This window comes from Myotis brandtii, unplaced genomic scaffold, assembly GCF_000412655.1.
Source record: "Myotis brandtii unplaced genomic scaffold, ASM41265v1 scaffold191, whole genome shotgun sequence".
In the NCBI taxonomy this organism is placed as follows: domain Eukaryota; kingdom Metazoa; phylum Chordata; class Mammalia; order Chiroptera; family Vespertilionidae; genus Myotis; species Myotis brandtii.
The window spans coordinates 9,818,225-9,835,423 of NW_005357115.1; the positions used below are offsets into that span (position 1 = coordinate 9,818,225).

The 17,199-nt window shown below is 33.5% G+C and overlaps 1 protein-coding gene across 3 annotated transcripts in view; it reads right to left on the reverse strand.

The window, feature by feature from the left end:
• The window catches only part of NRXN1 (neurexin 1), a 944,853-nt gene that overhangs the window by 905,977 nt on the left and 21,677 nt on the right, over nucleotides 1-17,199 (reverse strand). For all 3 annotated transcript variants that reach the window (XM_005864821.2, XM_014538489.1, XM_014538488.1), the window contains 2 exons: nucleotides 3,441-3,455; nucleotides 215-244 (listed from right to left, as the gene is read on the reverse strand). In XM_005864821.2, coding sequence (XP_005864883.1) covers nucleotides 215-230 — 16 coding nt within the window. In that variant the 5' untranslated portion in view covers nucleotides 231-244; nucleotides 3,441-3,455. Of the gene's footprint in view, nucleotides 1-214; nucleotides 245-3,440; nucleotides 3,456-17,199 lie in introns of those variants that run through there.

A 17,199-nucleotide genomic window follows, 5' to 3' on the forward strand; every position in this document is an offset into this window, starting at 1 on the left:
AAAAACAAAACAAAAAAGTCAAAGGAGCAAACCACAAATCAAACCAACATACAAAGAGAATAACACATGAAAAAAAAATGTGAACAAAAGTATGTATTTAATTTGCAGCCAGATAATTTGCAAGCATTTGCCCATCCTTTGCAGTGATGGTGTGAAAGCAGCTACGAAACAAGGAAACACTGGAAGCAGAGTGGAAAAGGAACAGAGCCCATACCTTGGTCGCCCATCATCAGGTGCGCCAGACCTTGAAGGGAAACAAGAGCACAGTCAGCAATAAACAAGGGAGCATGGGAAGGCGGGGTTGTCACAGTGACAAAAATGTTCAGTGACAGACATCTTGTTTCCTATGAGACATGTCTGTATCACAGAAGCAAATCAAAAAGCATTCTTTCAACCCCTGGTAGGAATGCTTTGGGGCAAAGAGTTACAGAACTGTAGTTTAAACACTGGCATATGCTGCACTGTGTATTTCTTCTATGTATCAGTTGGAACAATGAAGAGCATAAGAGCATGACTTAAAATCCAACCAATCCCTTACATATTGCATCTGCCCTTCACGCCCCGCGATGAGACTGTTTTGAACTCAGCCTCCACAGGGCTTGTCAGTCTTCGGTGATGCAATTATATTTGTAAAAACCCAAAGGAATACCTGAAATATGGGCTGGGTCTGATCTTTTTCCCCTCATCAGAAAATGAGAAGTTTCATAATTAAATGAAAAGAAAAAAAACTTAGTCACACTGAAATGATAATGCAGAAATGTCTCCTTGTCTGACACATGTGGCAACTAACTAAGCTTGTTCGTATAAAAAGATCATTAGACATGCAATTGCAAAGTTAGAATTTACTATTAAGAAACAATGCATCAGGTTTAAATAGGCTCAATTAGCTTTCCATGGAGAACAAATTATTTATCATTTTACTTAAACATAACTTAAATACTAAACTATGAGTTAATGTAAGTGATATACAAATACATATAAGAAACAATTTCATTAAGGATGTTTTCTGAAAGAGTACTGAATTCCCTTCATTTAAATTATTTATTATCTATTACTTGACAATTAACTTCAGAGTGAAGATCTCCTTTTCTAAAGAATACTACAAATATTCTTTTAGAAATATATTTTACTACCCAAGTAGACACTTTTTAAGGAAGGGCATAATTCCTAGTTTTTATTCTAAATTCAGGAGTAAAGCTACTCTTCAATCCATGTATATTAAAAAACACGGGGAAATGTTACAACATTATAGTATGCATACAATTCCTATAACATTTATATTCTCTTTCCTTGTGTTATTTTAAATATATTTGAGACTTTACTTGAGATACGTAACATTATGCATTACTTGCATCATTATTAAAATAATCTGTTATTTCCTTAAAATTTTGTGGATATTAAAAATTCCTTTGGGCATACACAATTAAAATCATCATATAATTACATGAAAATTATTAAACATAGTTTAAGGTTTCTGTAATCCAGCCTCTTTTTGCATTTTCTAAGTGATTTTAACAAGAAAATATAATCACACAGACAGATTAAAAAGTTTATGATCAGTTGGTGATTCATGATTATTTCATATGCCTAGAAATAGTGGCTTATCTGTCCAAGTGATGTAATTGTTTCATTTAATTTCACTTTTAAAACTACTCTACATATTTACTAATAACAGCTTATAACATTGGGTAGACTAAATCAGGGAATTATCCCTGTATCAGATGTAACTTTTACAAAATATATTAGACAGCTCTAATGGTTTTTAATACGACCCTAGTAAGGATGAAAATAAATAGATTTCTAAAGCATTCACATTCCTCATGCTAGATTTCCTACTTCTAAGGGAACTCCACTATATTACCAAAGTTAATTTATAAATCAGTAGGTTAAAATTATGATTAAGTAAACTTATTACAATAGTTATGGACCTACATTCTGAAAATTTTGTCAAAAATGTTCATGGGATGATTGTGTGTGAAGAGAGAGGCATTCACGCTTATTCAGCTGGTTTTAAAGCCCATTGGAATGCAATTGGATTTAGGGAAAAAAGAATGAAAACATGAAACTGTACAGGATGATTAAGGAAATGCAAAAGAAGTTTAAAAAGATACTGAGAAAAACTTTCCATCTTAATTAACATGCACAATATAAATGAGACTGATTTTGAAAAATATCAGGCCTATCAAGTGCATGCTCACATGCTATTACAATTATAGTATAGAAAAACGGAAGCCTTATACAGAGCCAGCACTTGGGAAAATAATCATTGAGGATTTCTTTTGAAGTTTTAATCTCTTAAACAATAAAATAGACATGTTCAGCAACCAAGCAACTGTACTTTACATGAATGAATCACAAATAATATGCTGTAACTTGCTACTGATCAACTTTATATTACCATGAATTGTTCTTGATTTGACACATCAAATCTTAGTAACTTTATAATTTATAACATTTGATGAGGACTTTTGTTCTAAAACAAATGTTTATTATTTTTACAGAATGATTTTATTTCGAAATATTGCAGCAAAATGAAATATGCTGAATGTTTGCCTCTGAAGTGTAGATATTGGTAAATTGTTTATGCAAAAACTTTTAATACTATAATTATATAATTTGATAGAATACCATCTTTCCTTCTGGAATTCTAAGCTCTACCTAGTTCTTTTTGAATTTTTATAATGAAGAGATTTGTTTGACAGCACTCTGACAAACACATTTAAGTTCTTTGAAAGTAGAATGCTGAAATATGCTGAATTTATTGGATTCAATAGAAAAATACATATACCTTTGTCAAAATTTCTTGAGAGATAATGTTTTAAAAACTTGAATAAATATTGTAGTTTTACTTAACAGACACAGAATATTACAAACATACTTACCATTAATCATGGTGGAGTACTGTATGCTCTCATTTCCATTGGCCAAAGGCTTATTTTTTAATCTAAATATATGCCTCTTACTTACAGTCAGTACTTTATTCTGTGTTTTTATTAACCATTTCATTTAAAACTAAACCAATGGGCTTGAGATGATGTGATGCTAAACAATTCCAAAAGAAAAAAAAATCACTTTGATCAAGAAAAAAATGGAGAAAGGATCATGCACTATGTTCTGAAACTGCAAATAAATACTTTCTCATTTAATATTTTTTTAAAAATGGATTGCATTATTTTTCCATACAGAACACTGCAATTACGTATTCTAATATGGGCTGCTGAAATCCATCAAGGATTGGCATCAAGGGTGAAGGCGTTTCATATATGCAGGGTGCCTGGGGTACAGAGTATGAGTGTTCTATATGAAAAGTGATGGACAATCCACAAATCAACAAATGCTCAAAAAGGTGTTCAACTTACCGTCTAAATTTGAGATGTACTCTGTTAATGCTAAGAAATAAAAGGCAAATGAGAGTTGAAAAAAGAGTAAAAAGCACCCACCTTCCACATTGTTGTCTTCTGAAAGCACATGACAAGGAGGGAGAAAAAAAGGAAAAACATTCATTAAGCAGCATGCAGACTGGACCTTGCCTTTGCATGTCTTCCTCATGCAAGGCACCAACACAACATGCAGTGCTCCATGGCTACCGTCCGAAGGGGAAAACAAAACCATGGGAGCAGGTTCTCTCCCACTGGCAGCATTTAAAAAATATGACCAAATTTCAGTAATACTGGTATTTCCTGAACAAGGAGTTTTAAAGTCTTTCACTGCCTTGTGTAAAGCAAACATTCTTACATGTTGCTGGCATGGTTTTTCTAGGCAATAACTTCTAAAGCTTTTTTTATACCATTCTTAAAGATTCTATTTCTAAATTCTGATTTAGACTTCGATGAAAGAAAAATAAACATGAAGTCTCATTTAAAGATATTCCAGTTCTACTAAATATGTAATCAACTTTCTATCATGGCCTTTAAGTATTTCTAATACTTCACTTTTTTTCCTTAAAGAAACACAACATAAATACGCAACTAAAGACTACAATTTATTTGACTTATTTTTCGTGCTCATATTTTATTGCAAATGATAGTTTATTGTAATTATGAAAATTCTAACTTTTAAATGTTAAGTGGAAAAAGTAACCATTGCAAGAGAAGTCCATTTGTCAATGTCCATTAGGCAAAGTTTATCAAGATTTATTTACTTTGTATTTCTGTTTAGGGTGTGAATGTGAACAGAGTTAAGATAAAGATATTTGATAAACTTTTCCTTATGTTTCCATACATCTATATAATATTTACATATTTTATATATTTACTTAAATAAATTTCCACATATGGATAATCAAATTTGTATATGTATTTCTACAATTAATCAATACAAGTGAATAGGATTTACACTATTATTAGTATGCACTAGAGAATTTACCAACTATTTGAGACACAGGCCTTGGCATCCAGGGAGGAATGTAAGGGAAAACTGTTTTATGGGACTAGGGAGAGAAAAAGGTTTCAATAGCAATCAAAATTTCTCCAATAATAAAGTATATCCATGTTGAAATTCCTAGTCTCATTCTTAATTTTCATTTAATTAGCTATACTTTCTTTAAAGTGCTCATTTGATCAAAAGTGTTTTGATAAACAAAACAATAGCAAGTGTAAAAATGAGAGAATACAACTAAAAATGAATCATTTCTTAAGTTTCAACAAATAACATTTTAATGGTTAAAGTTATTAATGATTTAAAAATCATCAATTTTGTTTAAATTTATTAGCTGGAAACTGAAATGTCAACAGAGGCACATTTACTCATATGATCTTAATATATAGTAGAAATAGCTAGTGGAGAAATGTGGACAATAACATCTATACAAAATATGTGTTTTGCCATAGTTGATTTTTGAAAGACATTTTAAAAATGAAAGCAATATTGTATATGTGATAGTCATTTACTGGGTGGGTTTGGTTTCCAATCTACCAAATAAGAAATGAGACTGAGTTTGCTACTTTTCAATGGCAACTCAGACATGACATGAACACAAATATTAAAGTTTTATTTTATTGATTTCAATGTGAAATCATACAAAGATGTAGATTCTTTCAATATTTAAGACACACTTTGATTTTATACTAACTGCCCTTGAAATTCTATTCCACATTTAAGGTGATTATTTTAATAAGACTATTTAATATGTAGAGTAATAACAAAATCAGGGAGCTTAAAAGAGTCAAGTGCTGGGAAGGTCTATCAATTACTACAGCACTATTTATAATTTCTGTAAACAAAAAGTTGGCAAATATGGTTGTGAGCAATACAATCCCAGAAAGAGATTTTGGTTAAGTGCTGCATGAAAATCTAATAGGAAAATAAAATAAATAAATAAAACAGGCCCAGGCTTGACACCAATTTGTAAAATGTGCTAAATAGGATACCAGGGAAAGAAGTTCTGCTAACAAAATAAAGGTCACAGATTTGCTCCCAGAAAGTAAAATCATTTCACTGTTAACGAAGGCCCAGGACCACAGCTGGTGCCACTAAACCCACCCCACCTTCAAGCATTTTTCTGAGATCTTATTAATAAGGAAAACAAGGCTGACCAATGGGACTCTTCCTATGCAAATCCAAGTCATGCCCAATGTGTAAACAAATCCTGACCTGACCAAGTTCAGAACAATGTTCTATGTCAGAAGACTTGAATTAAAAAAAAAAAATCAAAGTACTAGAGTAAAAGGAAGGGTGAAATGTTAACTTCCAAAAAAAAAAAAAAGTAAAACTGGCTTGGGGCAGGCTTGCCCTGAGTCTCCATATATTCCCAGATTCAGTCATAGGATAAAAACAAAACAAACAAACAAAAAACACCTTATCTTTACCTGGTTCATTCTATTTTATGCCTTTAGTATCCATTTGTTGGTTTTACTAGTAGTTCATTTGTCTGTTAAGCTAAAGATGACCCCATATTATTTCAGAATTTGGAAGTAGTGATAAATGGTGATAGCGCTTGGTGTTTATAATCATTCTCCAGGTATTTTTCCCTTTCCTTTTTCCTATTTGGCTTTTGGACTAAACGAAGAATATCTATTTTAAAAGAATCATTTTTCTTATCACTTCAACTTTTGCTTTCTCTGTGTATCCTTATGCAATCAAATACTATTTTTTTTTTTTGCAGCAACACAGAGGTGATGAAATTGGCATGCCACGATGTAAAGATAATTTAGGGTAACATAGAAAGCAGTCCATCCGGCCTTACCTGTAGGGAAAAGCTCAGGTTTGCAGAAAACCCTGGCTTCTTAATTCTGCTCACCTAATGCTGCTGTGTGCAAGAAGTGAGTCTCTTAATAATCAACGTTACTAAAAAGATCACACTCTTTTCTTTCTTTTGATTGTGGAAAAAAAGAATACAAAACCAGGAAAAAGATACCTTAAGTTTTATTTTTCTTTCAGATAAGACATTCTTCCTTCACAAATGGGAATTAGGCACATCAATCATGTGATGAATGATGGTGGTGTGCTGACATGGGGGGAAACTGCAGACTGTTAAATTGTATGCTTTTAAATTACTTCAAAAGAGCATCTCCATAAAAATGTTTCCTTTCGCCCCCAGCCTATAAGAATGCAAGGGCAGTTCTTTAATTTATCATGTCAGCGTTCTTTGGACATAATCTTAATTACATATATAGAAAAGAGAAATGAATAGGAAAACAAATGTGCTTGTTTCAATACAAAGAAAGTAAAAACGCAATCATGAACAGTGGGTAAATTAAAAATTTGAGTACAATATCCCACATCACTCTTTTTTTTTGTATAATCAGTGTTTAGGTTTAGCTATATAAAGAAGCTCATCTAAATGTACAAGCAGTAGTCAACTTATGTGCTATATTTTACATTTTAAAAATGGCCAAAAGAAGTTTGGCCCCTCTTGGGCTTTCCTTCTCTTCTTTGGTTTCCTTCCTTCTCAGCTAGTTGCCTTCATTTGCTTTGGCTCTCCTTTTCCTCCAACAAAAAATGCCACAACAGCAGGTGGCTTCCCTCCCCGATCCATGCCATCCACGGTAGAGGACATATAGCAAAACTGATGGAGGCACTAGCCAGCAGGAGAAGGGATGCAGAATAAGATTCCATTTCCTTCTTCCATGCATTGGGCTGGCCAGCTTCTATCTTTGCCTTTCTAGCCCCTCACATTAGGTTTTAAGACATTAGCCAGCCTTTATTTTGGAGATTAAATGCCAGTGTGGCAGAGTCTGGTTCCCATGGTAGCACAGGATGGAGCTTTGTTTTATTTTCTTTTTCTTTGTTTTATCTTTTTCTTTTGGTGTTAGCAGTGAAAGCCTTTAGAAAACCTCAATGGTCTAGGAAGGCTTCGAGGACGGGGATGTGGAGGAATCATTGAGGCTGTGGATTTGTACAGCAGTCAGGGGGAGGAAGAGAACTGCTGGCCAGAACCAGGAGAAGTTTCAACAGAAAAAGAAGCATAAAGGTCCATCACAGAGACCTCAGGAAAGAAGGAGCTACTTTTGTCCTCTCTCTTTACTGCTCAGGAGTGAAAGGAGTGGTATCTCTAAATCAGCTTGCGGCAGAAGAGATATTCCTGACACCACAGTGGGAACTAAAAAACGCTTCCCTAGGTACATCAGGGGCAATGCCTGACTATACTTTTGGTACAATACTGTGAAGCAAGTATATTATAGAATTAACTAGAGGCCAGATGCACGAAGATCGTGCAAGAGGCGGCCTTCCTTCCCCCGGCTGCCGGCACTGGCTTCCCTCTGGCACCCGGGACCTGGGCTTCCCTCCAGCTTCGTCTGGAAGGTCGTCTTGAAGGACCTCTGGTCTAATTAGCATAATATGCTTTTATTATTATAGATGAGTCCTTTGTGAAGTGGTTTAAAAAGTTTACCTTGCCTCACAGTGTTGTTTCATGGGAAACTATAATAAGGATTTCAAATTATGAATTCAAAGAGCTTTTGGAATAAATAGCACTTTCATAAGTTGGAGACTGCCTGTTTTTCTACTTCACACAGGAGACAGTTTTGTTACAAAGAAGTTTATGGTATTCGATTCAAAATGCTCCATCTTGTTAATAGAGAAAAGGAGGGAGGGAAGAAGGGCAAGCGGGCTAATTACATGGCCGATTCTCACAGTGTTTTAGCTGTTCAGTGGACCTGATGGCATTTTATAGTTACTGACCAACATATTAAATATATTAGTATATTAAGTGGCTCACATAAACTATATTGTATACAATTTCAAACTTTCTTTTCATGAGGGGCTATTATGAGGATGTTTGCTTGGCTTTTATAGCCTCCGTTGTTCCTTATATCTAATCTGAGAGGTAATATTTACATATTCATTCCAATGGCTGGACTTAGGACCCCTCCACTTAACATTGACATAAACATTGTGGCAATCACAGCCTACACTGTGTGTGCTCATGTCACATTTTTTTTAAAGTTTTTTTTTCCCAATTGAATTTTAGAGAGAGAGGAAGTGAGAAACGTCCATGTGAGAGCAAAACATCACTTGGCTGCCTCCTGCACTTCCCCTATTGCGGATTGAGTCTGAGGCCCAGGCATATGCCCTGAATGGGAATCGAACCAGCAACCTTTCATTTCATGGGATGATGCCCAACCAACAAGGACACACTGGCCAGTGCTCATGTCACTTTCTGCTACTGTTTTAATTGCTTACTGAGAAGTAAACATTTCCTGACATGAAATTGACAAAAACCATCAAGCAGGATGTTAACATGTACTTTTCCACCCATGTTCAATCTCTGCTACATAACCCTCCGAAGAAAACCAATTTAGTTGAGTAGAGCTTCCTTTCTAAGCGTTTGAAGTCATCATATATTAGAACAGTGATGGTGAACCTATGACACACGTGTCAGAGGTGACACGCGAACTCATTTTTTTGGTTGATTTTTCTTTGTTAAATGGCATTTAAATATATAAAATAAATATCAAAAATATAAGTCTTTGTTTTACTATGGTTGCAAATATCAAAAAATTTCTATATGTGACACGGCACCAGAGTTAAGTTAGGGTTTTTCAAAATGCTGACACGCCGAGCTCAAAAGGTTCACCATCACTGTATTAGAAAGTAGATCAGGAAAGCTCTTTGATTGCAGTGGGGAGAATAAATTTAAATACACCCGGTCTACTCAACCTATTACCTGTTCTAAAGTTTACGTGGATGTGACTTTCCTTATGAGAAAAATGAATAGGACACATTCTTTTCTGTGTTTTACCAAAAGAGAATATTACACAATGTGTCCTAGGTTCTCCAACATTAAGATGTAGAGCAGAGATTTTTTTAAATATATATTTTTATTGATTTCAGAGAGGAAGGGAGAGGGAGAGAGAGACAGAAACATCAATGATGAGAGAGAATCATTGATCACCTATCTCCTGCATGGTCCCTACTGGTGAACAAGCCAGCAACCTGGGCATGTGCCGTGACCTGGAATTGAACTGTGGTCCTGGTTCATAGGCTGATGCTCAATCACTGAGACACTAGCTGGGCCAGAGATTTTTTATTTGTTTTTGACTTTCAAATACTTCTGAATTTAGTAATCTATACTTAGAATCTCAAATCAGTCCAAAACGAACTTATTGAATTGTTCTGAAAAAAACAAACATTTTGTCATTAAATTAGAGGACATTGCATAAAAATATGACTAAGTAAACCATATTGTAAAAAGAAAAACTAAATTTAGAGCCTAACAAATTAGATTTGTATTACTGAACAGAAAATGGTTCATAAAATGTAAAAAATTGACCTGCCAATTATATATATACTAGAGGCCCAGTGCACCGGTGGAGTCCCTCGGCCTGGCCCGTGGGGATCAGGCTGAAACTGGCAGTCTGACATCCCCTGCGGGGTCCTGGAGTGCGAGAGGGCACTCTGCAAAGTTGCTGTAACTTGGCAGCTCCTGCATTGAGCATCTGCCCCCTGGTGGTCAGTGCACATCATAGCAACCGGCCAGTCAGCAGGTCGCTTAGGCTTTTATATACATAGATAGTTATTTTAATGTAAAGATTTAAGAAGTCACTAAAATCATTTTGAAGGAAATGCACAGGTTTTGTCTTTTAAGTTTTTTGAGGTTTTATTTTTCTTAGTAAATTAGATAGTATGTTAAAATTTTCCAGAAAGCTCTCAGGGTTGACTAAAATGTCACCCTAATGAACCAACTAGTAATCTTTTACAGTGCAGGATATTTCAATATGAGAAAGATTGTCAGAAATAATTCGTTGGTTTCTCCAAAGACTGATATCCTTTATTCTAATACCACCTGAGGTTGAAACATATGAAATTACTATTTGCAGATAAAAACTGTTTAAGTATTAATAATTTAATATGGTTAAATTTAATATTGTGAGTTGGTGGTTTTCCTAGAAACTGTGCTATTTTTGCCACCTAAATATAATGCAGTAGTATCAAGTTATTCCAAAAGTTTTATTTCAATCTTTAGAATCAATCATTGGAAAGCAAAATATAATCAGAGTGAATGAAATTTTCACAATATGTTTTATAAAATGTTACAATGATCTAAAGTAACTCATTCCAAATGTTCAAGAGAAATTATAATTTTAAAAAAATACTAAGACTTGGGTAGTCTCACCACTTAAAATATACTTTCATGCCCAACCAGCATGGCTCAATGGCTGAGCGTTGACCTATGAACTACTAGGAGGTCATGGCTTGATTCCCAATCAGGGCACATGCCCGGGTTGTGGGCTTGATCCTCGGGGTGGGGGGTATGCAGGAGGCAGCCAACCAATGGTTCTCTCTCATCATTAATGCTTCTATCTCTCCCTCTCCCTAATAAATAAAAATATATATTTTTTAAAATTTACTTTCATGAGTGTTATCTTATATAGTTTCTTCTTCTTTTTTTTTAATCCTCATCCAAGGATATTTTTCCATTGATTTTTAGAAAGAGTGGAATGGAGGCAGGGACACAGAAAGAGAAAGAAACATCGCTGAGAGAGAGGGACATGGACTGTTTGCCTCCTGCTCCTGCCCTGTCTAGGGCGAAGGATCGAACCTGCAACCCAGGTACATGCCATGCCCTTGACCAGGAATGGAACCTGGGACCCTTCAGTGCATGGGCTGACGCTTAATGCCCTGAACCACACCAGGCAGGGCTATCTTATATAATCTTTGTTATCTTATCTGTTAACTCACTGTGATTGGGTGACTTGACCCAGATAGAAACTAGAAGAGTGTACAAAAAGTATTTCTAACGCTTCTATCCAAGTCTGTGTAGATTTCAAAGATTGTTTTAAAAAGAAAATTAACATGAAGGATTTGGAAAATATAGGGTAATGCTGGAGTGACTACTAAGGCTGTGTTATGCTTCTGCAACTACTGTTAAAATGTGTCTACTATTATTTTTTAAAAGGTAACCTAGCAAAAGAGTAAGAAGACTCTATATAGGATTCTTGATTCTGTTGCAAGAAGAAAGAAATCTTTCAATTGCATGTATATGTTGATTCTATAAAGTCAAAGAAAAATTAATAGTTTCTTTTATTGAAGAAAAATACCTCAACACTCTTCTTCCCTGTAGCATTAGAATAAATTACTTCCAAAGAAAAAAAGTTTATAAAATCTTTGTCCTACTTTAACAGTATAAAAGCAGGTTCAGGTCAGTAAACGCATTTTCCGATGGGCATTCTAACCACTAGAAATAAAAGGGAGAATTATTCTGCAAATTTATTGCTCTTTAAAATTTAAAGGAAAGTATTCATTTCATTCACAGCACATTAAATTTTGTTTCCCATTTAGAATATCTGAAACAAAAAGGCACTTTCATTACAAGTCACATATTTGAAAGGTTAGGCAATATAACATGAATTTGTCACATAAAGTGTATTTGCCTTTTTATTTTAGTTATAAAATGAAAATCTGATGAAAACATTACTTTTATTCTTTTTACATACTTGCTGTATAGTGAATCTCCTGGAAACTAAGCAACAAGTTCTAATCTTCTAAAATCTAAACAAATAAATAAGTAGGAAGAAAAACTAAATACATTTAACTCATTTTCTTTTTTTAAAGTTTTATGTTATAGGCTAAGAAAAAAATAGTTTGTTCATAGGTACAAGCAATTCTATATCTTTGAAGATTTCCTATGTGTAAATGTTTGGACTAATGACTAGTACTTAATTAGGACCATAGAAATGCAAACCAATGCTAAGGAGGGAGCCATGAGCTTGAATAATCTCTCCTTTATCTGTCCCAATTTACTAATCCATAAAATCAAATAACCACAAAAACAAACTTTTAAGGTAGCCTTATAATTCCCCATCTTATTTTTCCTGAAATGGTAGGAAAACATACTGAAAGATAAAGAGAAATTTCTTTCTTGGACCCTTAAAAAGCATACTGAAATGTTAAGACCATCATTCAAAACAATTCATTTTACTTTAAAAATTGAATAACATGACTATGATGTAACTATTGCTTGACATTTGTGTAAACTGGTTTCTGATTACAGAAAGTATGCATTCTTTTCACCCCAAACAACTGTCACGCTAAAGATTTAAACTTCAAACTAATCTCATCCAGTTAAAATTTATTACCTACTGCTTTAGATTCATGCCTATACAAAGATACTGTGACCACATCAATTCATGAACTCCATCCAAAACATCAACACAAGCATGTGTGTCATATCTTTCACACACACACACACACACACACACACACACACACACACACACACACAGCCATTCAGTTCTTACTTTCATGAACAAACTTAAACTTAGGTATTTTTCTCAATTTAAAGTATTTTCTTCTCCAAAATTAACATGACAGAATAGGAAAACTACAACAAATTCTTTGATAATGTAATCAACAGGAACATAACTACAGTTGACCTTTGAACAACAAGGGTTTGAACTATAATATTTTTTAATAAGTACTGTAAATTTTTTTATTTTATAATTTTCTAAATAGCATATTTTTCTAGTTTACTTTATTATAGAAATACAATATATGATACATATAAATTACACAATACATTAATTGAGTGTTTATGTTATACCTGGATTTTGACTGAATGGTGGGATGATGCCCAAACCCCCACTTTGTTCAAGGGTCAACTGTAATATTTTCCTTCAAAAATATTTATCTAGTGATAATAAGTATCGAGAAAATCATAAACTTCTCTTTATCTTTCCCTTTCTCATTTATTTAATTGCATGTCTATCCTAAATGTCTATCCTAATTGGAAAAGAATTTCCTTCAAACTGCACTAATATATTTGCCAAAAGACACATCTGAAATGTCAATTAAAATCAATTACAAGAGAATAAAATTTAAAAAGTATTTCCTCAGTTGCACTTTCCAAATTCCACATTCTGAATAGCCACACATGGCCACTGGCTACCAGACTGCACATCACCAATTACAACCATTTCCATCATCCCAGAAAGTCCTATTGGGCAGTATTCTTTAAACAAGTAATCACTTCTCTGGCTATCTCTTTTACTATAAAGCAGTTCCTCTGATGTGTATGTTCCTTGTTACTTTTATTCATAAAAGGAAATAATTAAAATTCATCATGATATTTTTAAAAGAAAACCTAAGTTTAGATTAGATTTGGTTTGGCATTTGTGTGGTATGGAGGACTGTGTGATATTTCCATTTTAACTTTAAAATAAAAACAAAAATTGGGACAGAGCCCTAATAAAGTTTTTGTTTTTATCATATTAAAATGTCTTTGAATAATTCAAACTCTGGTTAATTATTACTCTTTTCACCATATGTCCTGTCCTTTAAACCTCACCAATAATGATGAGAAAATGTTAAATATGTTTTGGTTCTTAAGTAAATTAAATAAGCAATGTAATATAATTCTTCTTGATTTCCCCCCACTTTTCTCAATATTCTCCAGTAGATCTTTGTCATAGATCTAATTTAATATTCTCTGTCATAGACTTTATCTGTAAGTGTATGACAACTTTTTATACAATAGTTTAATAACAACAGCAGTTTTAAGAGTAGTAAAAAGTACCTTCTATCCTACAATCTCATACAATAAATTATCTTATAAGTCAAAGATTTCCTTTCCACAATCTCATACAATAAATTATCTTATAAGTCAAAGATTTCCTTTCCTATAAAATAGACCTCTTATTAATACACTGTAGGAAAATAAACCAAGTGGGCAAGTAAAAGGATTAACATTTCTGCAATACTGACATACAGCAGCAGGATAAATATGTCAGCTCAAACATGTAGTTAATTCTATGAAAGTCCTAGATCCTGTTAACAGACTATTAGTGCATGATAACAGGTGCACCATTGGTAGGCAAATCATAACTGTGAGTGGGAAAAATAACCTGAATATGGAAGCATTAATGAACTAGGAAAAGGAAAGAAAAAGTGGTAAAAACACCTAGGAGATGAAATAATGGACTAAAAAGTTTCACATAACAAATAAATAAGGTGCACAATAAAAATTAAGAGTTGACCTGCTAAGTCTATTTTCGGTACTTAAATAATGTAGGGCTGCTCCTAAAATTAAACATTATACCTTTATTACAGAAAAGTGCCCTTTTTTATGATTGGTTAGTGACATCCAATCTCCAGTTTTAAATAGTAATGAAAATGAGGCAATATAAGAATGGAAATAAAAACATATTTAGATCTATAGCCTCAACACCATAATGAATAACAGTTACTCTAGATATCCCAATGAGCTGTTGAATGGTAAGTAAATTAAGTATTGAAAAGGACAGATGATTTTCAAAGGGTACTGAGGTCATTGGATATCTTAGCCCGGCCCCCAGCATTAAAATTCTTTGAAAGAAATTATACAACATAACTGGATACTTATTTCCAAAGAAGAAATTATATGCTGCCAAACTAGAATCAGCATCCTGACTCAGTGCCTGTTATGGATTGAATGTTTGTGTCTCCCTCAATTCATACTTTGAAAGACTACTTCCCAATATGATTAGAAATTAGGAAGTGGGTCCTTTGAGAAGTAATTAGGATTAGAAGAGATAGTAAGAATGGAACCCTCTTATTAGGGCCCTTGTAACTGTGATGAGAGAGCTTGCTTCCCCTCTCAACAAGGAGTCCGCAGTCCTCAACCTGGAAGAGGGCTTTCGCCAGAATTTGACCATGATCTCAGCCTTCCATCTCTAAGACTGTGAGAAATAAGTATCTGGTTTTTATAAGCCACCCATTTTACGGTACTTTGCTATAGCAGCCTGAACTAACACGGTACTATTTTAGATGTATTATGAGGTAAATCTCATCATACATAACACAAATATGCCACAAAAACTTAACAGATTTCTGAAATTATTACAATAATGAGGAAAAAAACAAACTGGTTGTACAATAGCTAACAAACACTATATGGAATGGCTAATACCTCCTAACAAATATAGCTCATAGCAGTACCTGGTGGCCTAGAAAATGTGTATCGTATAGCTGTCTGAAGTAAATTATGTTCAAAATGTGCTATGTGGGAAGTAATATTCAACCCACAGGAAAAATATGATGGAAAAAGAGTAGAAAAGTTACTATTTTTTTGAAATACTGAATAGACAATTTCATCTTTTTTTCTTTTTAATTAATATGTTTCTCTTATAGTAGTAATGGAAACTGTTCTAGATGGAGTTTGATAAGAAAATAGATTTGATCATTTTAAAATGATCTACTAATATAAACTTTAATCACTTTGAAGTTTGTAAATATGTATTAAAATATTCAGAAAGAGGAAAATGATTTAAATGATTGTCAAGGTCCACAAACACATTGAACCTCTCAGAAACTAGAAATTCTTAGAGAATCTCATCATTTCCCAATAATATGCAATACTTGAATATTTCATCTCATTGGTCCAGAAGAAGGAATTGGAAAGGACAATAAGCCTGGAGTTGGGATCCTTGTAGGCTCTGCCACCACAAATTCGGTTTGGGAATTAGATACACTGTTTTAAATATTTCCTTCATTTTTTTCATTTGCTAAATGTTTAACTTCTTCCACAGAGAGTCTGTGGCTCATAGCAGTTAAAGACCTTAAAACCACTCATTAAATAATGACAGATCATAAAGCATTTTATGTATGGATCACACCTGTTTAATGATGTTAGCTATGGATTTATAAGTAATGCTTCCTTATAAAAACTGTATGTGAGCTACTAGCATGGTGTGTACATATAGAAATTGCTTAATACATGTGTTTTAATGAGTAATTCATTTCCTATCTTAACTTCCTGTATTGATCCTATGAAACCAGAAATAGGGGATGAGTATAAGTAAATTTGTTTTCATAGGCAGAATTTACTTCCCACAGTAAGCTGACTAGTTATATTCTCACATCAGAAGCAACAAACTTTAACAACTGAAAACATTTTTATTTGGGCAAAGCTAATTGAAGAATTTTAGTATTAGTTTCTATTGAAATATCATTCTGAGGCCATTTAAGATTCATTAATTGAGCATTTCCAAACACTTTTCTACATGGACTGTTGTTTCTCAAGTAGATCTGACGATGATGATGATGATGATGATGATGATGAAGATTTGTAGGAAGCAAATTATTTTAAGTTAAAAGAAAATGGGAATTCAGATAACCCCAACTAAAATAATGGCTTCCTATGGAGTTTCTTTTTCAAAAATCTTCTCTTTGAAATACATTGCTTCCTGAAATTAATCTAATATATTCCATGGCATATTTATGGAAAGATATCAATAGAAACAAATATTTTAGTAAAATAAGTGATTTTAAAAAGATAACACCAAACTCATATTTCATAATTTTAACATATTTTATGATTTATTAATTATAGTGAGATGTGTCAAGCTCACATATTTCTTTTGGATGGGATGTGAATTTATAACACAATTATATAGGTGACATTTTAAATAGATCTCAAATAAAATTTTAGTCCTTCTGCCAATTTTGTACTGATAAACTTTAAAAATCAGAAAAGTATTAAAAATGGCATTCTCTGCATTTTAGCCCAAATAATTAATCTCAGGTTTCACTCAAATTGGTCATTATGGTACCTGATGTGTAGTTACTAAATTAAAATGTTCCACTCAATTAAAACAATTAAAAGAAAGTACATCAATTATGTATATAAGAAATACATAATTAACTAGAAGCCTGGTGAACAAAATTCGTGCACGGGCATGTGTGTGTGTGTGTGTGTGTGTGTGTTTGTGTATGTCCCTCATCCCAGCCTGCACCCTCTCCAATCCAGGACTGCTGGCTCCCAACCGCTCGCCTGCCTGCCTG